Here is a 21,271-nt window from a genome sequence, read left to right as displayed (position 1 = left end):
CACATTCGGTCTTACTGGTAGTGGCTTTAGAATGTGATGTTGTATTTTAATGCTAAATAGTAAAATATACAAATGTGCAATAAATGATTGCAGTTCACTGAGAAATCTTAATTGTTGTAGAACTCAGTTACCAGTGAAGGCAAATGCAAACTTTACACAAATATTTAAATAACTAATTTTACTTCTCACTGCATGTAAAAATTGAGTTAGAATTCACTTTTATAGTTGTTAGACAAGTGTTGCTAAGCAACAACCTGCCTTGTACTTTGATTCTGGTAACTACTATCCCATGTTCACATCATGACACCACTTGCACAGTACTGCATGACATTTATTCAACCACAGGCAATGGAACCACATTTCCTCATGTCCCCATTCTCTACAACACAGATGAGCAAATGGGCACCTCTAAGTCTGAACTGGCACATCCGTAGCTCATCCTCGGTTAGGAATACTAGCCAGACAGCCAGGATAGTAACAGGGTGTAAGTAACCATGTGCAGGCCTGGAGCCTGCTCAAGACCAGTATGAGAGTTCTGACACCCAACTGAGTAGATCGAGTGGTAATGTTTAAAGACATTCGTTTTCCTGCCAAATGCTCCCTTTATCATTGCTATATAAAAAAAAGACGTCAATGAAGATGAACGAGTGGGATGGTGTCTACTCCAGAACCACAGTGCCCCCTGCTGCTTCTAGTGCGGTCTTCAGTTTTTCTGCTTCCTCTTTGGATACGTTTGCCCGGATCTCCTGGGGCAAAGCCTCAACAAGCTTCTTTGCCTTTAAAACAATAAAAATCCAAGGGGAAATTTCATATCAGAAAAAGAACAGATTTTTTTTACATTTAGATTCAGCCTTTCCTAATCTCTATTTAACTGGCACATCAAATTCAGTTTCAATTAAAGAGTTTCCACATGACAACCAAAGGGATATGTTCCATGTGCAAGTCATACCTGGACGAGATTCAAACCCTGAATACAGTTCTTCACTTCTTTAATAAGCTTGACTTTATCATCTGCCTTTAGCTCAGTCAGTTTTACTGTGAAATGTGTTTTCTGTTTCTTTGTTTGGACTGCTTCCTCTTCCACTGCCTGCATATATAAATTCACGATACAACACATTTACAGAACAGCAGCACGAGATACAATACATTTACACAATATTAGCATGAAATGCAGGAAATTTCACAAGAGCATATATTGATCTGCATGGTCAACCCAAACTGTACCTGACTTGCTGTTTCAGATGTTGCTGCAACCATTGCCCCCATTGGCATCATTCCCATATCCTGAATATTAAGGGTTTTCTAAAGAAGAAAATTAATAGATAAATCAAAGTTTTTGAACTGTTATGAGGGCCACTGTATTAAATGGTGATAGTTTTACTGCATTTCACCTCCGCATTGGCAGTACCTTAAGCAGCTCATTGAGGTCAGACACCTCTAAAAGTGTTAGAGTGGATATGTCATTGACCAGCTGCTGGATTTTGGGAGAATACTGCTTGGGGGCTCCGTCCAAAGGCGGTGTGGCTATAGCATCACTTAAACTTGCCGGGCTGGTCTTAAGTGTCCTCAGGGCACACAGTGCTGGTACTGGAAGATGACGTCTGCAGAAAGCACCCAATACACACATCAGAGCAAGCAAAGTTTGTGAGGTATACAAAGTATGAGAGTGACAACTGTAGCTGTAATCTACGATACATCTTGTACATGTACTCCTGGATAAGAGTCTGACGAATGTCGCAAATGTAAATGTATTCCAAACAAAGCTCGTTTATCATCTAAGCCTATATGACCATAAGACTGAGATAATCCTTACCAATTATGCAGTAACATGGGACGACAGCATTGATAGAGGACAAAATCAAAACAATAGCTATCGCTACCTCCCAACACTTGACCTTGGCTGCGCATCTCACGCTTATGCGAGCTAACGTGGCCAACCTGCTAGATAATAAGACACTCGTGCTGTCGTGTTCTCGGGTATGAAACAACTTGACAAAAAAGTTGATGGAAATATTTTAATACAGAAGCCTAATCAAAAATTACGATCACACACCAGTGACGAGCGTAGCGGGGACAACTGATGCTGCGAATGCTACCCCAGCTACCTTAGAATCTTGCTAGCACAGCTAGCTAGTCAGACCTGTCTTCTTGCCACAACAAAAGACATGCGGTGCTGCGTGAAGCTCCTTTTATTGCACAGATAACTCGTGTTTCTGCTGTACAGTTATCATGATGGCCAGCTAGCTACTGTCGTCGAGTCAGCTCCCAGACCACCCGGCTAGCTGGTTAGCTACGTGACCATTCCTCGGCGCTTACCGACGCGTTTTCGCTGCCACACGCAGCGAGGTCCGGATACAATGCAACGTGCAGTACATGTCGGTGGAGCTCACACAACCGTTTTCTGCTTCGTCGTTCAGGTAAAGCACTCGTATAACCGACACAGCTCGCTAACCTCGTCGGTCCCTTGCTCTCAAAGGCACATGGCGTCCTCCGCTCTGTTCCTGACCTACCCACAATGCACCACTACCGCCAGGCTGGACTCAGGGTTGCCAGACAACTACTTAATGCCCTTTTCGGGCGCATAAACTTGCACAGTAAATTGACAGTATTGTGGAACTGCAACTCTCTAGGTACCAGCTATTCAGTTCAGTATCATTTTGGGGCATTAAATTCGAATCCTTAGAATGGAGTGCATAAAGTTACCCAATATATATGGCAATATAGTAAACATTTGAAGCCACGCCATCGTTTAAAATTGTTTTTCGTAAATTAAAGAACAAACGTATCATATTAATTAAATAATACCTTTGTCTCATTAAAGTTATTTCAGTAGAACATGTCATACAATTCCGTTGCGCTGAAAGAACGCGGGCCAATGTGGAGGGCAAGGCCTATTAATTTATAAGACAACACAGACTGACCTCCACCAATGTCCTCGTTTTTACTTAACAGAGCAATTACAGTTCAATATCAATATTTTTTTTCCACACAATTTTAATGAAATAAAACGTGTTGATATTAATTTTTATGTGGTTCAGTCAGATAGGATAAAAGAAGCATCCACACCAAAAATGTGCACAATAAAAGAATGAGATATTTATTAAATATAATAAAATTATTTTGGAGCCAGATAAGTAGAATGAAACAAAGGTTGTCCACAGATGGCATTATAAAGGGTTACAGAAGTCACTGGTTGATGGTATGCCACTAACATGCATTACTTAGGTTTGTACTCAACACCCTTTAGTGGAACCAATAAAAAGCAGTTTCTTGCTCTCGGCCCTCTCTATACAAAACTAACAAGAGCTGTGCCCATCCACCACCTTAAACAGATACAAACGGAGAAACCGGGGACTTTCATTTATCTGGTATTGGTCTGGCAATTCAGTCTGCAATTGCCATCAATCACCTTGAAATTGAGAGCATCATGCAGGCAGACACTAACTCTGAGAAAAAGACAGCCCTGATTCTGTGACACCAGTAAGAGCCCTAGCCTGTAGCCAGCTGGGCCCACCACTGAATTTATTCTCAGATGCCATAAGTATAACAGTCCATTTCTTTTGTAAAAAGAAAAAGCGCAGCAAGGTCGCTGTCCCCTCTACAGAAGCCGAGATCCATGCTGTCAAACTGCAACAATTATTAGCCAAGAAGGTCATTTTTGATAGGTTGTGAATCTGTGTGAAGACTCAGAGACTGGCAAGCTAAGGAGCATCAGTACTGAATGAAACCAGGTCCCTATTAAATCAAGTTTCAGAGTAAGAAAGGAAGTCTAATCTCAGGTTTTAGCCTTCTATTAAATACACTTCTACACAAGATAACAGACCTGTTGCTGGATCTCTCCTGCTTTGAGATGCAAAACAATTAATGGTCCTTGTGTTTTTTTGTGCCAACCTCTACCTGTTAACCATTCTAAGGCCTCTTAGAAAACATTCATTCGAAATGTTTCTACGCAAGGTATTTCTACACATACACTCATTCCCACCTGTGCACAATGAAACACATGCAGAATGACTTTAGAAAAATACGAGGCAAAGGACAAGATTTTGTTCCCTTTTTTTTTTTTGATTCAGACAGAATTCAGGGACTCGTTTAAATGCTATAATAAGAATGCCTAGCTGAATTTGAGATTTGTTTCTTAAGGAAACACTACATACGTTTCAAAGACACAGACAGTAAGAGGCTAAGAGCTGGCTGAACCGAGGAGTGACCGAGAGTTCCCACCGCTGCAGATGTCTTGTCTTCTCCCTCACCTCTAATCAGTGGGGATAGAGATGTGAGTGCATAATGGCAGCAAAAGAATCTCACAATATTTTTGACAGTCAGGACTTTTTTTTTTTATTATTATTATTTTTTTTATATAAGCCTGATTGCTCCAAAAATATTGCAAGTAGGTTGACTGTGCAGGATGAAGACCTTCAGTGGGAGGGAGGCTAGTGTGCAGGACCTAGGGGGAAAGGGCGGTGAGGTTGGGGCCCATGTCACACGGTGAATCATCAGTCAAATGAGATTAGCTGAGCCTCTGCACTGCCTGGAGGAGCCTGCTGAGGCTGCTGTTGTGCTTGCTGTGGAGGACCACCAGGGGGAGCCATCTGCACAGAGTCAGATAAAGGCAAAGTTGACGAGTGATATGAAAAAGAAAGAAAGAATTTAGTGCACTGTACAAGATGGCATGCATGTGGCCAGACCTGCTGGTACATGGTCTGCTGACCAGGCATATACTGCTGTTGGGGAGGCATGTTGGGGTCCTGTCCTGGGAGAGCAGACATCATGTTCTACAGCAGGGAAAGCAGAAGAGAAATCTGAGACATTGAGAAATTCCAAAATGAAACATGTAGGCCCAAAAAACCCCACCAAAACTTGTTCTCCTGTGACAACACCCACCTGCATGCTATAAGGCTGGTAGCCCATGTATGCCATGCCATTGGCGGGGGCAGACTGGGACATCTGGGACATGGGGGGCATACTCTGGGCTTGAGACACTGCGTTCTAATGAAGACACACCGAAATGTCACTAGCAAGTCGACATTTCTGCACATCACGCCAAGACACACCAAGGTTGTGGTCAAGACCCACAACCAATCTCTTTAGACTAGGAGACTTTAGGACATCATGACAGAACCAAGCCAAGAGACTTTAGCAAGAAACTGTGACGGATTAAGTAATTTTTTATTTAGCAGTAGTCTCAAGTCTCTGGTATCTTGATCCTGGCCTTGGTCTCACCTATAGCCTTGAACCCCACTGCGCTTTGCTTACTTGATAGGCCTGTGTCGAGGTGGGCTGGTAGCTAGTGTAGGCAGGACTAGTGGTGGGCGGGGCCTGACCTGGCGCTGCAGGTTGCCCACCCGTACCTGCGGTCTGATACATGTAGGCGTTCACCATATTGGGATCTATGAGAAAGGAACAAAGTTTCCATTTATCACCTCTCAAAATGTAAGACACACATTGTGGACTTTTGAAAAAACACTAACCACAACAGGGATTTACTGATAGTAAATAAAGGTAAAATTAAAAAACTTTAAATTTTTTTTTTTTTTTTTTTTTTTTTTTTATATATAAATACACCCAGCACCTATATCCATAATATCCAAAGAAAAACATAATTGGTCCAATTCAAATTAAAACAGAGAAAATAAACAATTAAAACAAACTGTGAACCAATAGTTTAACATTACACAGGGACATGACGCTACGCCTGGATGTGGTAGTGTCTGGCTCACCTGTGGCAGAGACGGGCATGGCCGAGTACGGCCCTGCTGTGGCCTGTCCAGGCTGGTTCATGTACACCCCATGCATTGGAGAGCCCTCCACAGAGCCCGCAGGGCTGAAAGTGCCAGGGTAACTGGGGGGAGCAGCAGGCGGATACACCACCCCTCCAGCTACGTTAGGCGGCAAGGACTGCATCTGCACGCAAGTGAACCAAGTACCCCACCAAACAACATGGTGAAATACCATGTTTCACTGCTATTGCATGATGCACACATCAACCATTGGCTCAAAGTCCTGCTTTAACAAAACCGGTATTTGATTTTTAAAAAAAAGTTATTTATTTATTAGCGTGAGATCAAATGGGAGCGCTAGTATTACAGGGCCACGACCTAAAGTAAATATCCGACTGAACTAGTTATGAACCTGCTTGTTGTATGAATAACTGTCAAACGTGCATGCGCACACACGACAGTGCTGTGGATTTATCAGACTACACTTCCCCAGTTCATATGAGGGCATGGTGTTTCACTACACAGGAAGACAGGTTTTGTGCATTTCTGACCTGCGCATAAGGCAGGGAAAAGGCAGGCATCTGTGCACGCATCTGAATGGTGTGTTTCTGCTGCTCCAGGCGCAACTGCCGTTCCTTCTCCTGCTCCTGGAGACGCTGGATTGCTAGTTGCCTCTGCATCTCCAGATACTCCTGCGAAAGGGCAACCAACCACAGCTAAGCTCTCGTGGCTCCCCCACATCCAATTACAGAGCCCCGTCGCCCCAACACTGCCCAATTGCGCGGCAGACTCGCCTGCTTCTTCTGCCTCATGATCTCGAGTTTCTGGGCAAGCTGGATCTGCCGCTGCCTCTCAGCCTCCTCAGCAGCGCGTCGCAGCTTCTCGCGGTGCTCGTCCCGCAGGGCGTTGAGGGCGGCCCGCGCATCCCGCACCTGAGCCAGCTTGTCCTGCAGTCCCTCGTAGTACACTGTGCAAGGAGAGAACACCAAGCATCCCAGTTAATGTCATGTCCATACACTCCAGATACAGTTTCAATACGGAAATGAGTGGAACCTAAATCGCTGACGGCAGCCGATTCTGGATCTGTGTAATCGTGACCATTATCTGCAAGACCCATGTCACCCTTCCCTGAAAACAGTGTTCCTCCACCGGCTGAGCCCCACTCTCTGCACATGATGGGAAGGGATGGTGGGACTCACGGCGCTTCTCGTCGAGCTGGTTGAGGAGCTCGAGGAGCTGCGGGTGCATGTTGTTGATAGACTGGAAAAGGGAGAGCACGGCGCTGTCGTTGGTGATGCTCCGCCCACGCATGTGGTTGCTCTTCATGCGGTTCAAGAAGGTGGTGACGGCGTTCTGCAGTGCCTTGAGGAACTGCTCGTGGTTCTCCTCCGACTCTCCATTCTGGTATTGCTGCTGGAGGGGAACGTCACGCACCAGCAAAGATAGGACATCCCATTTCAACATAGCAGAAAATAACTGGCTTCCTGTACTCTGGGATAATGAATAGTTTTATACAAATGACCCCTGAGAGAATGACCAAAACCAGGTAACACACTCAAATGTACCTCCACTATGTTGATGGGCTGGACTGGAGCGTGGCTTTCCACCGGCTGGCTGATTGGCAGAGGCTCAGCCAATGGCACCGGAGCTGGAGCAGAGGGGGTGGGACTCTTGCGCACCTCTTCCTGCTTCTTCTCCCAGTAAGTCCTGTTCAGGTAGCGGGCCAGCTAGAAAGGCAGCACACCCTGTAAAATGGAGTCACCTCCTCCATCCTGCTACTCCTCAGTACTGAACAGGAGCAAACACTTTACCTCAGGATCGACGTCCTCCGCTGAAGGTGCAGAGGAGTTCTGAACACAGACCATCGTGACATTAGTTCAACACTAAGAATGTATAAACATTTAATAAAGAGTATCATCTGCAGTGATGAATGTTTTTTTTGCCTCTTGCCTTTTACCTGCGTGCAACGTTTCTATGTGGGACGAAGTGTGTGCATTTCTGGCCAGAGCCTTACCACAGGGGAGGAGTAGAGCGTGCTGACAGGCGGGGCAGAGGAGGTCACCGGAACGGGCTCGGCTTTGGGGTACACCGCATAGGAGTTCTTCTGCCGCTGTGGGTATACGGTAGCATTAAAGCCTTTAACCATGGACCCTTCACTGTAAACAGGCCACAGTGGTGGTGTGTGTGTGTGTGTGTGTGTCAGAGAGACAGAGGATGACTGTCTTACCATCCTTTCCTTCTCCTCAGCTTCACTCTGAGACAGGGCAATGGCAAGCTGCAGTTCCTCTTCCTCCTGCAGGGCGGCCTCGTCCCTCTTGGGGGGCATCTAGGAGAGCAGAGCAAAACTCAGCCGTATTAGGAGAGAACAGGAGAAACACAACACACACAAACCAGACGATGCAGCAGCGTCAGCCGAGGACGGGCCACGCAGAGTAAAACGCCAACAGCTGCAACATACTCAACACTGCGGCTATGGCCAGTGGAAAGCAGCCAACGAGACAGAGTTTGAGACGTTACATTTGTTCAGGATTTCTCTCCTCTCCATTTTAATTTAATCCTTCCCATATGACATCACTGGGCTGGAACAAGGTCACAAACAGCAGCTCCAAAATCACTCAGCCTGCGTGTCAGGACTTGGGAGGGCCCTGCAGTGCGGAACACATACAGCCAGCAGGGGGCAGCAAACGAGCCTGCCAGCCAGCAACCTCGAGAACTGTGACTCGGCGTTTTAACAAAGCGATTAATGGGCTCCTGCCAACTCTTTTCACTATTGCACGTGCTTCACGATGAACCCTACAGATACTACCACCTTATGGTCTGTGCATGCACAGAGATTTTTGCCATTTTAGCAAGGGAAGGTACGAGTGCGAGGGCATAAGCACAGGGCACAGCACGTGCTGCCGTTCTGTAGCTGGCCTTACCTGGGACTGCTGGGCCAGGGGGCTGGTGAGGTACTCGGGGGGCAGCTCGGTCTGCCCGCCACCACTGCTGCTCTTCCCCTCTGCTTTCCTAGGAGGGGGAGAGAGGGAGGGCTGGCTGGTAAGGAGGAGGGACCAGGGGGACACATGCAGAGTGGTAAATCTCCAGAGAACAGCAAAGACTACCAACACATCAATGGCCAGAGACGTGAAGTACGGTGCACAGAAGAGTGGCTCAGGCGGACATGTCCGGCCCTGCGGTCATGCCACACTGCTTCGCACCGCACACTCCCCACACACTCACGGCTCTGGGCTTCTGTCTGCCGTGTTTCAGCAGTGAACAGTAAACTTTGCAGGAACCCAAACAATTAACTTGGACCTCATGAAAGCTTTAGTAAAAAGCAAAGAATTGGGGGGGGGGGGGGGGAAGCCCATAAAAGATAAACCGTAAAGGATACGATCACATACAGCTGTTACTAAAGAGAGGGACTGTTTTAACATGAACTTCTTTGAGCATAACCACATGCTGGGGGGGGCAGCTCTCTACTCCCCACCCACTTACTTGTTGAGGAGCTCGAAGCAGGGCTCACACACGCGCACCTCCTTCTCAATCCCGAACTTGGGAATGGTGGAGTACTTGGATGAGCACTTGCCGCAGAATATCTGCCCACAAGCCCTACAGTGGTGCTGGATGGAGGCGAGAGGGACCACACGTCAGGGCACCAAACGCCAAAGGGAAGAAGTTTTCATATTTGCATCTTTTCATTTACACCATTTTCTTATAACATGAAAATGTACCCATTTCCAAGACAACCGCAGCCCTGCGCTGAAAGTGTTCAACATGAGCAAGTCACACTGACAGGCTGCTGGTTTCAAAACATGCGAAAAATCCCCGTCTTTGGTGTCCCTAATTAAACAATAGCTGTTGGCTACATGCCATCACAAATCTACACCTCACCAGACACGTATGACTGCCTTGGAGATGGGCCATGCTGGTACATTAAGACATGCACAAGCTACAACCCATACCATGACCTCAAACCAGCAGAAATGAACCATGTACTTATGAGACTTCTCCATTTCTGCCAAAACCAAAGCAACAAGTCATTTATAAAACTGACACATGAGTCAAGCGTGGGAACCAGGCTCGAGGTGATCCTTGTGCACTTTTCTCTTCAATTAACTGCTTCTCAACTCCACTACTCTGATCCCTTGGACACACCTGGACATTCCTATGCAAGGATACAACACAAGAACACAGACAATACCATCGAACAAATATAGCTCTCAGAATACAAGTCTTGTGAGCAAACCTGTGTGTAAATACTACAGTTCTTCTCTGTTCCCTCTGTGCTCTTGCGGCATTTGAAACTAACAAAACAGAAGAGGTGGTCCGAGCGTAAACGGTGCGGCTTAACCAGACAAGGCGTTGCTGGAAGTGCCTACCTTTCGTGTCATCACTCCAAACTGGACCCTGCATCTGTGACACTCTTCGGCGTCCACCCAATCGGGGGCCTGCGGAGGACACGCACTGTCACCAGTAGTCCAACGACAGTCATATGAGACACACGTGACACAGCCCACGAAGCCGCCCCGCTCGCTCTGCCCGGGAAACTCACTCTTTCTGCAGCAAACATGGCATCACTCTCCTTAAACTCGGGGAAGACATGACCTGATAGGGTGCAGGCGAATAATATAAATATTAAATCAAATGCCAGTACCCCTCAATCGATCAGCACAAGTCATGATACGAAATACTATGATTCAGAATGAATTAAGTCCTTTCGTCTGCCTGCTGGTGAGGTCTGTGCTGAACTTACCCTCCACTTTCATGATCTGGTATGTGTCCTGTACCACCTTGTACTTAGGCTCGTTGCGGAATGCGTGGGCCCAGGCTTGGATCAAGTACAAGATCTTGTTCCTGACGTTCGGCTCCGTTTGCTTCTGATGGCATTGGAGCAGCGTTGGTAAAGGCACATCAAAGCAAAGTGACCACTTACAAAAGGCCTTCTGAGAGCCCTTAAAGGCTGCCAAAGGAACAGCTAAATCTTAAAATCATCTAAAACATCCCTTACATATAAAAACATGACATTTTTTAATTTGTTTTTTAATAACATTGCAATTTGTAAAATTGATATTTAAATGTTTGAAGGTATTACCATCAATGAAGAACTCACCTTTTCAAAATTACCTTATTACAACAATTTGATTTATGATTTTCAACAAAGCTAAGCACTAAAGCAACTGTGTTATGGTGTCCCTCACTTTGAGGCCTGGACTTTAGAAGCCAAGAGGACATGTGATATGATGACACAACCAGGAAGTAATGTGCAATACGAGTCATCATACTCTGACCCACATGGAAACAGGATCATAATTCCAGCAGAGGCCACAATAAATTACAATAAATGCCACCTTAAGGAGTTCCTTTAGCTCCTCCATGGTCTGCTTGCTGGCCACCTCATCATGAACCGTCTGACCACAGTTCTTCACCACTGACTCAAGCACCTGTTAAAGGAAGAGTGGTAGTATATATCACAATCTCACTGAGGTTTAACTATTTAGCATATGCATTAGCATTTAACCCTGTTCTTGCACCATTAAACGAGCAGCAAAACCAACAGACACTGGACAGGTTTCTGCTGTTTTGGCCTATTTTCATGTCAATATCCATAGTCCATGTCAAGAACACCTAAAGATTAGATCAAAACTTTTATTCATATCATACAGTCTTTGAGTGCAAGTATTGGCCACTTACTTCAAGAGCATAAAGGGCCACATGTGGGTTTTTGTCATTAAGTTTCTTCTTAATGGCACCGATTGCATATTTGGCCCTGGGGGTGGAAGAGAGTACAATAAAAGAGAAGAACAGAATTCAAGACAACGGAGCTTGTACCTCTGACGTGTGCAGCTGAAGCTTGTACCTCTCACGTGAAAATTTTCCCACATGAACACAGTCAGTGTAAAACATGGCTACAGGAAAAGTCATTGGTGCTTACTGTGTGTCGCCCTGCCGAATGAGGTCGCAGATCTGGAGGATGGATTCCCAGTCTGTCTCCAACAGCAGCTGGCTAGTGGCTTTGTCTGCAAAAAAGTGGTGGACAATGATCACACTGATGACATTACCTCCACCAAGGTGCCAAGACACGGTCACTGTTACTCCATATAGGAGCCAAGTAGCCACAAATGGTGAAACGAACATCTGTAGGTACTGCAGGACCCCTCAAGAACTTAGGCCTTCATTTCAGTAAACTGGCCAAGAACAACCATGAACTATGAGTACTGTTTTTCCACAATAATCCATGATGGTGACCTGGTATTGGCCAGGGTCAGGCTCTAATCTGATGATGTTACAACTAAGTTTGTTTGTGTGTGAGTCTGATTTATAAAAATAAATTATGCTGAAGTGACTTTTCTCCTCTTAAGATGGCAAAGGGCTGTTTAATACTTCCACTCATTTTATGGAAATCCTGTTGCCATAAAACTTTCACACTTCAAAAATGTAAAACAAACTTTAATGTAAAAATAACAGATGATCTGTGTTTTTCAGTACTATGGCTCAATGCCAACAGACATGATAAACTGGTTTGTCTGAGCTACACTACGTTCATGAAATATACACATTTTTTATGAGTAAAAACACATCAGTGTGTTTGCAGGCATGCAATTTTTTTTTTTAAATGGGGTTCTCTCAAATTAACCTCTTTATAAGTCTATAAGCTTTTCTTGTTACAGTAACTGGTCTAACATTAAGCAAGAATGACTTCATGCCCTCTTTACAAAGTGTGCAATGCAGGAAACTGAAGTTAATATCGCAATCCACATTCGCAAAGACAAAATAGCTCTTTTGTAAACAAAAACGAAACAAACCCAAAAAAAAATTTAAAAAGGAAATACAAAAAAGGAAAACACGGGGACCTCGGCTATGACGTAAAACATTTACATAAACACATTACTTAATTGATTATGACGTGCAAGTCTCGTCCAGATAGTTGATCTTCCATCATATCAAGGTAGCCAGATGTGACCTAAATACCGAATATAAGGTTTCTAATTTATTTAGCTAGACGCGAAGAAGCATTAAACGCAATCAAGGAAATGGGAGGTTAAATGGCGAAATGGTAGCAATGTCAACCAGCGAAGGCAATGAAAACATAGATCTAATCTTAATCACAATGTTTATTTAAAGTTTACACGCATATTTTCTGTAAGCACGCCAATGTTATTACCTTATGGTGCCATCAACGATGATGTTTAAAAAACAATAGGCATTTAGATCAATCAATGACACTTAAAATTAGTCGACAAGGCAGCCCGTTTGATACATTAGCTATTTAGTTAGCTGTCCAAGTTAGCTAACCTAGCTAACATATAGCTAACCTAGCTAACTATATGTGGCAAACCAGACGCCATTTGTTGAAAATGATTTAAATTCAATCCGTGCGCACCAATAACAAATCAGGGATTACTATGTATTTAAACGCTCAAACACAAGACAGCCACATTAGCCAGGCTCAGTCCTAGCGGTTAGCGAACTAGGGCTCGTTTATAGCGACAGTGTAAACATCGTCGGTCGCTAAGTTGCTAACTAGCCATCTTATATCGGGCGATCCTGGCTAATGCAGCTCGTAATAGCCACCAAGGAACAAACTGGACCGTCACCACATGACGACCGTCGAAATTTCACCGTCAGTCTAATACCATTTTGCAGTTTAGCGGAGTTAACTGTGGGACGTACCAGAGGCCTCTGCTACACACCAGCGACACAGACTGTGGTTCGCGTTAGCTGTCATCTTAGCTTTAGCTGTTAGCTAACAGACCTAAAGCGCTAGCTAACAGCTCATGGAAATATGTCAGCATAAAACATCTCTACACCCGTCATTTACAAATATTAAACGTACCTAAAAGTCTTTCAAACGTGCCGCCGCCTTTCCCCATGGTTATTTTTCGTGCTTTAGATTTGACTACACAGTCTACTCTTGTCAACCAAACGGCTATTTTCTTTCACCTGTGTAGAGCTGTATCACGTGAGATGCGTTTCCGGTTGAACTTTAGCTCTTGGGAAAAGTCCAAAATAACTTCTGCTGCCTAATCAATTGGTACGAGTACGTTTCTCGTTTCACAATAAAAAAATGATTTAAAAAAGATGTTGTATACAATGTTTGCATGAAACTCGTTAATCCGTTTTTACGATATATTTGGTTAGTTACAATGTAATGTCGCAAAAATTATACTTTAAAATACCAAGTTGTTCACATTATTCATGTAATTGTGTGTGATCGGAAACCTATTAAATTATTTGAAAAGATGTAAAAAGACACCTTTTAATAAGATTTTTAATTTCTAAGGAAGAATTTTACTAGTTAAGGAACGTTTGAAATTTTTGACTCACATCTGCGATCATTAAAACTACTGTAAAACTGTTCTTTTGCATTATAACCCTTCAGTTATTTGGCAATGTAACCATAGCCTGGTGTCACTCTGAACAACAGAGGTTCCTGTATGTGTCCTGCGCTTTTAGAAGGATTTTTTTGCATTTCTCAATCTCGCGCATCTTCCTTCAGTACCATTAGGTCACACATGACTCACTAGCACGAACACAAAACACTGTGTGCTATTGTTGCTACCGTGCTTGCCATGTCCCATACAATGGTATTGTGTCGCTGCCGTAGCAGCAGACCCCAGCCCTACAGTTAAATACAGTCATATGGGATGACAGGACCCGAGCGTGCACTCATGGACTTCAGGATTGATACAATGATACAATTCTCACAGCTAAGGCTATCTGCTTCAAAGACACAATGCATAGCGAAAGTAACTGTGATTTGAATAATTATACAACAATATGTAAAGGGTTTCATTTCCAAGTTGCATAATCAAAAAGGAATACTACAGGGAGTGGTCATGAGATAATTTAGAAGAAAAAAGCAAAAATATAATCTATATATATAAATTGTCACAAAAAGTAGTAATTTTCTGTGTTGCAGACACACATCAGCATGCATACATACATTCTTGTACACAATGAGAATCTGTGTTCTGCATTCCACATTTGAATTCACTGAGTTTCTGAAGGACGGATTATGGCTCTCAGTATTGCTCTCTATTGTCATCCAGATTCCAAATAGCATACTGAGGTGGAAAGCTGATTTCTGTTCAAGATGATGTCAGAATGAAAATCACTGAGAGGACATGGGTTCCTGTGATTCTTGGCTCGCTCTCGTCTTTACATAGCACAGAAAGACCTTTAGGATTTTATATTTTTAATCCCATCACATCAGAGCTTTCTTTCAGAATTACAATCTCGGTTGCTGGCATAAGGTGTGGCCTTGATTAAAGCAATGACAAGGTTATGAAGTGACCTGTATCAAATATTTGGATCAATATGTAATATATTCATATATGCAATACGAATATGTTTGGGAGTTTTATATGAACATACACAGTTTCTAGGGGAGGCTTTGGAGGGCTGATATCTTTATTATTTTACACATGGGTAAATACACAGACAGGGTTATAGAATGACAACATAAAGGAAAACAAAATCATTTCACATTTCCCAATCACATCAGCTACAACTGGTTGACGACACTAAGTAATAAAAAATATATTAAAAATCAACTGGGATCTATAACGATGGGGAAAACTAACAGAGTTGATTTGGGGATTGAGTGCTGCTGTTGTGGGCTGTTAAACATAACCTTTGACCTGCGTGGATCCCCCAGCCCTACGAGGGCTGCTCTCACCGCTGCTGAAGGTGGGGGAGGAGGGGATCCCCGGGGGACTTGATCCTGCATAGAGCAGAGACCCACCGATGAGCATCAGGGCGGAGCCGCCCCATCCAAGGTAGAGGGCAGGGCCCAGCTCGCGCTTGTGTGGGGCAGCCACGTAGGGGTCATAGAAATCCCTGATGATGGAGTGGGCTGTCCAGCAGATGGGGATGAGGTAGAGGAAGCCGGCGACAACGAAGATCACGCCAGCCACGCGGGCCAGACGAGCCTCCAGGCTCGGGAGGCCCACGCACTTGGTACACTTGATCCCCAGCACGCCAAGCGTGAGCGCCAAGGTGCAGAGCAGCACAGAGAGCACGGTGAGGCCGCGCGCCGCCTGCATGTCACTGGGCAGGGCCAGCAGGCTGTCGTACACCTTGCACTGGATCTCGCCGGTGCTCTGTACGATGCAGTTCATCCACAGGCCCTCCCACGTGATCTGCGCCGTCACGATGTTGTTGCCGATGAACGCGGTCACCCGCCACATGGGCATGATGCACACGAGGAAGCCGCCCACCCAGCCAATGATGGAGAGGACAAGGCCCAGGAGCTGCATACCTGTCGTTGCCATGGCAAAACAGGTGAACTTTCTTCGTCTGACGTGTGTTTGTGAGGATGGATTAGAAGGTGTTGTGTTGGCCAAGAAATGGCTGCTTGGTTAAGTCCAAAAAATGGTCCAAAGAGTAACTTTCAGTAGTTGACAAGCTGAACAAGTCCTCCAACATCAGCAAGAGTCTGCAGTCCTGTTCTGCAGTTTGTCACCAAAGGACCAAATGCTGAACTACTGAACCTATGGAACAAAAAGACAAAAGCACAGAGTTCAAACTCATACAAACATCCAAGCCACAACCATGCAAATCACTTTTCTTTATCATGATATAACCATGATGATATGAGCTAGTCTGAAAAATGTATACATTGTAAATCTATAATTGATTAATCATAGCACATTGTGTTCATCAGGCAATTTGCAATGCTCATCTCATTATAAATATTTAGGGGTGTGGTGTAAACACTGCGCATCGCTGGATTTCAGTAGGCATCAGATAGAATGAATTCTTTTTACACTGTTGTGGGTGTTGAGCTACGCCTGGCAGGGAGAGTGGATTATCTCAGAAAAACAAGAGGAGTCCATGAACACAGGAAGCTTTCATGGGTGCTGACCAGAGTGGGCCAGGCAAACTAGCATCTGTTTATGCCTTTTCTCAATGTCCGGCACCCGGCCCTGGAGTATTTCAGAAGAGGCACTCCTCAAGCCATTAATGCACACGTCAAATCTTCACAATGGCTTCTATCACACTGCTACTACATTGGAGGAGAGACAAGGCTGTCAAACAATAAAAATACCATTACCACCTATATCCACTGAGTGTCTGCTGAGGTGCCACTGAACATTTAGTACATTTAAAATGGTATAATTACCAGTGTCCAGTTTGGAAGTTGTATAATAAAGGAAAAATGTTACCTGGTATAATGGTCTGAAAGTCAGTTCGTTCTGCAAACTCTCCCCAGACTGAGGGCTGCACGTCTGGGTGCTGCGCTGGTTCGGAACACTCCGAGGCAAGCGCTGGTGGAGGCGGAGGCGGTGATGGCGGTGCGCTGTGGTGCACGGAGGAGCTCGGCTTGCCGCGAGGGGCTGCAGTAAGGCTGAGCACAGGAGTGCAGAGACGAGAGAGAGGAGCTGCCCTCTGCGATGCCAGCTCAGGTCTGTGTGGCTGTGGGCAGGAGCGTGCGCTCGCGTGCGCGTTCGTGCCAGCGCATTGTGAATGCGTGAATGTTTCCGAGTGTGTGTCTCCCAGTGCCTGGTGGTCCAGCACAATGAGCCACTGTTCTGTCACCCTCGCGCTCCTGATCTCCCGCCCAGCCCTCTCCAGTCTCCTCCTGCCCCCTTTTCATCTCGCCTTCTTACCCCCTCGATGGGAACTTGGGCCTTTCATCTCCCCTTTTCTTAACTTTGTTCACTGCCTCAGTTCACCAGTAGCTCCAGTGTTTCGAAAGTGACAGTATTCCTTACATTCCAAAAATATTTGTGCTCATTTGCCATTAATAATCACTTCATAAGTAAACCAAATCATTTGCATAAATAATGAACATTAACTTAGATACAGTAGAGCTCAGCATCTATTTAATTACTTCTGTTGGAATACTAGACATTTTAAATATTATTCATTTTCTTATTATGCATTATTCATTAAAAATAAATTACTAATAAATTTGCCTCACTAAAATAAACAGAGATGCAACAATTCAAAAACAAAAATAAGTTTAAATAATATAATAAAACTATTCAATCAAATAAATAAGTTTTAAAAAAATCATTTATATTTTTTTTATGTTCAGACAATATTTTAATGTCATTAGAAAGGCTTTTCATTTGAACATGCTCAAGAGTTCTGACTTTTGCTTTTTAAGGACAGAAGCAAGTAAAAAGGAACAGCAGAAAACAGCAAGGCTTTCTGAACATGCCATATTGGTTTATATGCTGCAGCAGCTGGTCGTGATGATAAGTGGAGCAGTGTTCTTGCCTCCATGTGGTCGGCCGGGGCAGAAGATAGGATGGAGCTTCTCAGAGAAGGTGTCTGTGAAAGTGTAAATGTGGGCACCCGACTCCACACAAAAGAAGGACACATGGCCCTCGTTGTAGTCCAGGTAAATGCCCACCTTTCGGGGTTTGATCACGAGGGGCAAACCAGTCGGCGGCAGCGTGTTGGCGATGTATTGACTCCCGTTCCGCAGGCTGACCATCCAGAAGCCATTGGCGGGGCTGACCGTGAACCTCCCTTTCCTGTTGACAGACTGCTTGGCCACACCCAGATCCCACTCCGTTTTGTCTCCGACCTCCACCTCCCAGTACTGCCTGCCAGAGCTAAAGGCTTCCTTGGCCACAATGTTGATAACACGATCAAACCTCTTGGGGTTCTCGGGGACCTCCTGTAGCTTGCCGGTATGCCGAACCTCCTTCCTGTCCTCCGAGACAGCAAGGTGGGGGTGAGCAGTGTGGCGGTTCATCGACACCTCAACTTCATAAAGAAAGACAACAGGCAATCAGCCATGATGCGTCATTCTGTCCAATTCCATAACAAAGGTGGCAGTTGTTATATGCAGTAATTATAGGTGTTAAGACACAAAAATACGTGAATATTATGACACATACCTGAATATTTCTGTAACCTTCTCACCTCTGTAACATGTGTTAAAAGATTGATTAAACACAGGTAAAGTCACCCAAAGACACCCAAATAACATAAGTTATTCCAGCAAAAGTTATTCCAGGTGCACACACCTGCTTTCGAAAGCTTGTTGGCCTCGACCGTGACAATGTTCATGAAACCCACCACAGCTTTCCTGGTGAAGCCCACACAAGGGTCTGTCTCTAGGTTGACCTTTGACCAGTCCCTCATCTCTTTAGGCAAATCACTGAAACTCTACAGATAAATCAAGAACATTTAACAATATTTAACAAATAATATTTAACAATCGACCAAGAGCTGATAGTAAGTACCTTAGACATATAAAGTGCTATTGAGCCAAAAATCCTGTGTGTTTATGTGTCAAAGCAATTATCAATGTGCAGAAAATGACTTGTCACATTGGAGAAGTGTGCACAGATAAATCAGAGCTATAGCACCATCTGCTGTTTAATATGCCAAAATCCACAACCTTATTATATTTTATGGTAACAGATTCATTATACCAATATGTAAAACAAACAAAAAAAAAGATAAGAAATTCATTTAGGCGTACCCTTGTTCAGTTCCCTAAAGAACTAACTCCTTGTTCTGTTCAGGTTTGAAAAATCATGATTGGCAATTAAAAGGAAAATACATTTAATTTATTAGATAGACATATGCAAAGACAGAGCAACTTTCCTTAGAGCACTCACCTTTTTAAGATGTTCCTTGCTGTCCACTGGATTCTCTGCTTTTGTTTGTTTCAGTTCAATGATCTCCTTCTCCAGTGCATCCACAAGTCTGTCCACCCGTTTCTCTGCCTCCTTCTGCTTCTGCTCCACAGCTGCTACCATGTCCTTATGGGCCTCCTCTAAGGAGCTGAGGAGAGCGGAGAACACCCTCTGGCTCTCCTGCACTTCTCGCAGACAGGAGCTCTGCTCAGGTGGCAGACCACAGTGACAAGGCAGCAGAGAAGCATTTCTAAGGTCTGCTTTACTGGGGATAATTAAATGATCTGAACTGCCTGCAAAAGTGGCACTTACCTTTAGGAGTTTGAGGGACCGCCTGAGTTTGTCTACCTTTTGGACTCTCTGCTCAATCATGCGCTCGACATCTGCATCACTCTGCACTTGCACCTGCATATTTTGGGGTGTAAGAGCGAAAACGATGGTCCAGCTTTTTTTTTTTTTTTTTGCGTACCATGCCCTCAAAACCACAGCAGTAAAAGGCTACTTACAGCTTCATTCAAGAGTCCGTCTAAACTGAGCGCCTTGATTTTGCTGTCCGGGCGCGTCTTCCTGTAGTGCTCCGTCACGTCTGCCAGGGTCCGGTTCACGCTGAGGTGGTGTCTGGAGACAAAGGTCTTCCCGCAGAGAGGACACCTGCCCGAGCCGCTGCGGCTCCAGTACTTGCGCAGGCACACCTTGCAGAAGCTGTGGCCGCAAGGCGTAGTCACCGGCCTGCTGAAGATGTCCTCACACAGCGAGCACAGGAAGTGTTTCTCAGAGAGTAGGCCAATGGTGGATGCCATTCCCTGAGACAACGGGTGCAGTAGGTGTGGCTTACGGAACAGAGCATACTTTCGTCCAATTCCAGAACGCGCTCAACCTTTGGTTTCCTCGGAGGTGTTTGCTATTTACTCAATGTTCCAACTGGTTCCAGTAGCATAAATGGCTAAGAATGACGTTTAGCATTATTTACAAGTGAAGCAGAAACAGAAATGAAATAATAATAAGCTGAGGTTATTTGTAGAGATTCAAAGAGAAAAACATGTAAATGGATGAATGTAAAAATATTTTTTCACCTGTGCTTTATTTTTTCATGTATTTTTGCTGAGCATAATTCCTGTAAACGTGGTAGGTTACAAGACTCCTTTTTCAAGCACAGGTTTTATATCTATGAACAGTGTCTTTTCAAAATAAACTCTCATGCTTTAATCTGTGATTTACCATTGCTGAATACTTATCTTAGGAAACACAAGCTTTACAAACGCTGATGAATATACAATTAATATTACAATGTTCAGTTTAAACCACTCTCTGTGAATGTCCATGTCTATTGTCCATTGAAAATACACTTTATTCTGTGATAGGTCACACATCAGCCCCAGCTTGCTTTCGTTTCATCTAAGCTTACCTTATTTTCAGTACATACGGGATAACAACAAGCCTGATCTTCACCTTGTCCTGCCTCGGCCAAATACTTTGAGGCGTAATGGAAAGCGCCTTAATGCAAGCAACAACTGGTGGCATGCAAAAGAACAAGTTATACCAGAAAGTCCATGCGCCTGACGCCAGGAAAACAATTAAACTTTTAGAAAGCTTAGAATTAATTGAATTCCTATAGATCTCAAAGAACTCAAATGTCATTCATTTCCATTTTGTTTAGTTATTATTTAATCACTGTAAAAGAAGACACAATAGTATAATAATCGGGTATTAATAATGTTTCTATTATTAAAAAATATGGATGATCGACTGACATATATTGACTACAACATGCAAGAGGCACACCTTCCTTTCCTGTCTTCAAACTAGTGGTCATAGATTACCAGATCTGGTTTCTATCTTACCTGGATGGCTGTAAAACTGATATCTCGCTGGGTCACTTGCAAAAATTCCTTAGACAATGAGTCAAACTACAGTGCACCGGTGCACTTAGAGCCAGGGGAGGGGCCATCTCCTAACTTTCGCAAC

General features: G+C 44.3%; 4 protein-coding genes across 9 annotated transcripts; all 4 read right to left on the bottom strand.

Moving 5' to 3' along the window:
• Window positions 1-310: 310 nt before the first annotated feature.
• mrpl12 (mitochondrial ribosomal protein L12) lies at window positions 311-2,532 on the bottom strand. Its single transcript, XM_027026783.3, has 5 exons — window positions 2,317-2,532; window positions 1,409-1,601; window positions 1,225-1,302; window positions 950-1,087; window positions 311-776 (listed from the first exon to the last, which is right to left on the bottom strand). Exons 1-5 carry the CDS (start codon window positions 2,373-2,375, stop codon window positions 660-662), a joined length of 585 nt encoding a protein of 194 aa, XP_026882584.2. The 5' UTR covers window positions 2,376-2,532; the 3' UTR covers window positions 311-659.
• A 542-nt stretch (window positions 2,533-3,074) lies between these two features.
• On the bottom strand, window positions 3,075-13,675 carry hgs (hepatocyte growth factor-regulated tyrosine kinase substrate). Of its 5 annotated transcripts, none has more exons than XM_027026756.3 (21): window positions 13,537-13,675; window positions 11,635-11,719; window positions 11,394-11,469; window positions 11,051-11,143; window positions 10,456-10,579; window positions 10,255-10,307; window positions 10,082-10,150; window positions 9,198-9,322; window positions 8,639-8,753; window positions 7,945-8,043; window positions 7,732-7,827; window positions 7,529-7,567; window positions 7,283-7,444; window positions 6,917-7,130; window positions 6,512-6,684; window positions 6,269-6,409; window positions 5,718-5,901; window positions 5,254-5,387; window positions 4,882-4,986; window positions 4,686-4,772; window positions 3,075-4,589 (listed from the first exon to the last, which is right to left on the bottom strand). In XM_027026756.3, the coding sequence occupies exons 1-21, from the start codon at window positions 13,571-13,573 to the stop codon at window positions 4,494-4,496; spliced, it is 2,307 nt and encodes a 768-aa protein (XP_026882557.2). In that variant the 5' UTR covers window positions 13,574-13,675; the 3' UTR covers window positions 3,075-4,493. The 5 variants fall into 5 exon arrangements, with proteins under 5 accessions (XP_026882557.2, XP_026882559.2, XP_026882560.2 ...); XM_027026758.3 differs by having other exon boundaries at window positions 6,917-7,127; XM_027026759.3 differs by having other exon boundaries at window positions 8,639-8,726.
• Window positions 13,676-15,095: 1,420 nt separating this feature from the next.
• Window positions 15,096-15,976, bottom strand: cldnk (claudin k). The gene has a single exon (XM_081716477.1). The coding sequence runs from the start codon at window positions 15,974-15,976 to the stop codon at window positions 15,326-15,328; it is 651 nt and encodes a 216-aa protein (XP_081572603.1). The 3' UTR covers window positions 15,096-15,325.
• Window positions 15,977-16,141: 165 nt separating this feature from the next.
• On the bottom strand, window positions 16,142-21,179 carry btr02 (bloodthirsty-related gene family, member 2). Of its 2 annotated transcripts, XM_081716474.1 has the most exons (8): window positions 21,148-21,179; window positions 20,712-20,817; window positions 19,813-20,109; window positions 19,289-19,711; window positions 18,689-18,830; window positions 18,560-18,586; window positions 16,871-18,425; window positions 16,142-16,195 (listed from the first exon to the last, which is right to left on the bottom strand). In XM_081716474.1, exons 3-7 carry the CDS (start codon window positions 20,104-20,106, stop codon window positions 17,881-17,883), a joined length of 1,431 nt encoding a protein of 476 aa, XP_081572600.1. In that variant the 5' UTR covers window positions 20,107-20,109; window positions 20,712-20,817; window positions 21,148-21,179; the 3' UTR covers window positions 16,142-16,195; window positions 16,871-17,880. The 2 variants fall into 2 exon arrangements, with proteins under 2 accessions (XP_081572600.1, XP_026882587.2); XM_027026786.3 differs by lacking the exons at window positions 20,712-20,817; window positions 21,148-21,179 and having other exon boundaries at window positions 19,289-19,510; window positions 19,619-19,711; window positions 19,813-20,106.
• Between the last annotated feature and the right edge of the window lie 92 nt (window positions 21,180-21,271).

This window comes from Electrophorus electricus, chromosome 6 (genome assembly GCF_041902795.1).
Source record: "Electrophorus electricus isolate QZ-2024a chromosome 6, ASM4190279v1, whole genome shotgun sequence".
NCBI classification, from domain to species: domain Eukaryota; kingdom Metazoa; phylum Chordata; class Actinopteri; order Gymnotiformes; family Gymnotidae; genus Electrophorus; species Electrophorus electricus.
The sequence above is the reverse complement of the archived record's forward strand: the minus strand, read 5'-3'. Positions and strand labels throughout refer to the sequence as shown.

Bases quoted from the DNA above. Each gene is read 5' to 3' on its own strand.
- hgs (XM_027026756.3), bottom strand. From the start codon at position 13,573: ATGGGGAAAGGCGGCGGCACGTTTGAAAGACTTTTAG. The intron at 9,323-10,081 runs GTAGGCACTTCC...GCCTCCATCCAG, and splicing joins TTGGAGTGATGACACGAAAG to CACCACTGTAGGGCTTGTGG. The intron at 7,568-7,731 runs GTAAGGCTCTGG...GTCTGTGTTCAG, and splicing joins CGCTCTACTCCTCCCCTGTG to AACTCCTCTGCACCTTCAGC.
- mrpl12 (XM_027026783.3), bottom strand. From the start codon at position 2,375: ATGTACTGCACGTTGCATTGTATCCGGACCTCGCTGCGTGTGGCAGCG. The intron at 1,602-2,316 runs GTAAGCGCCGAG...TGCTTTCTGCAG, and splicing joins GTGGCAGCGAAAACGCGTCG to ACGTCATCTTCCAGTACCAG. The intron at 1,088-1,224 runs GTACAGTTTGGG...TTATATATGCAG, and splicing joins CATCTGAAACAGCAAGTCAG to GCAGTGGAAGAGGAAGCAGT.
- btr02 (XM_081716474.1), bottom strand. From the start codon at position 20,106: ATGGCATCCACCATTGGCCTACTCTCTGAGAAACACTTCCTGTGCTCG. The intron at 18,831-19,288 runs GTGAGTGCTCTA...ATTTATCTGTAG, and splicing joins GCAAGGAACATCTTAAAAAG to AGTTTCAGTGATTTGCCTAA. The intron at 18,587-18,688 runs GTGTGTGCACCT...CACATGTTACAG, and splicing joins CAACAAGCTTTCGAAAGCAG to AGGTGAGAAGGTTACAGAAA.
- cldnk (XM_081716477.1), bottom strand. From the start codon at position 15,976: ATGGCAACGACAGGTATGCAGCTCCTGGGCCTTGTCCTCTCCATCATT.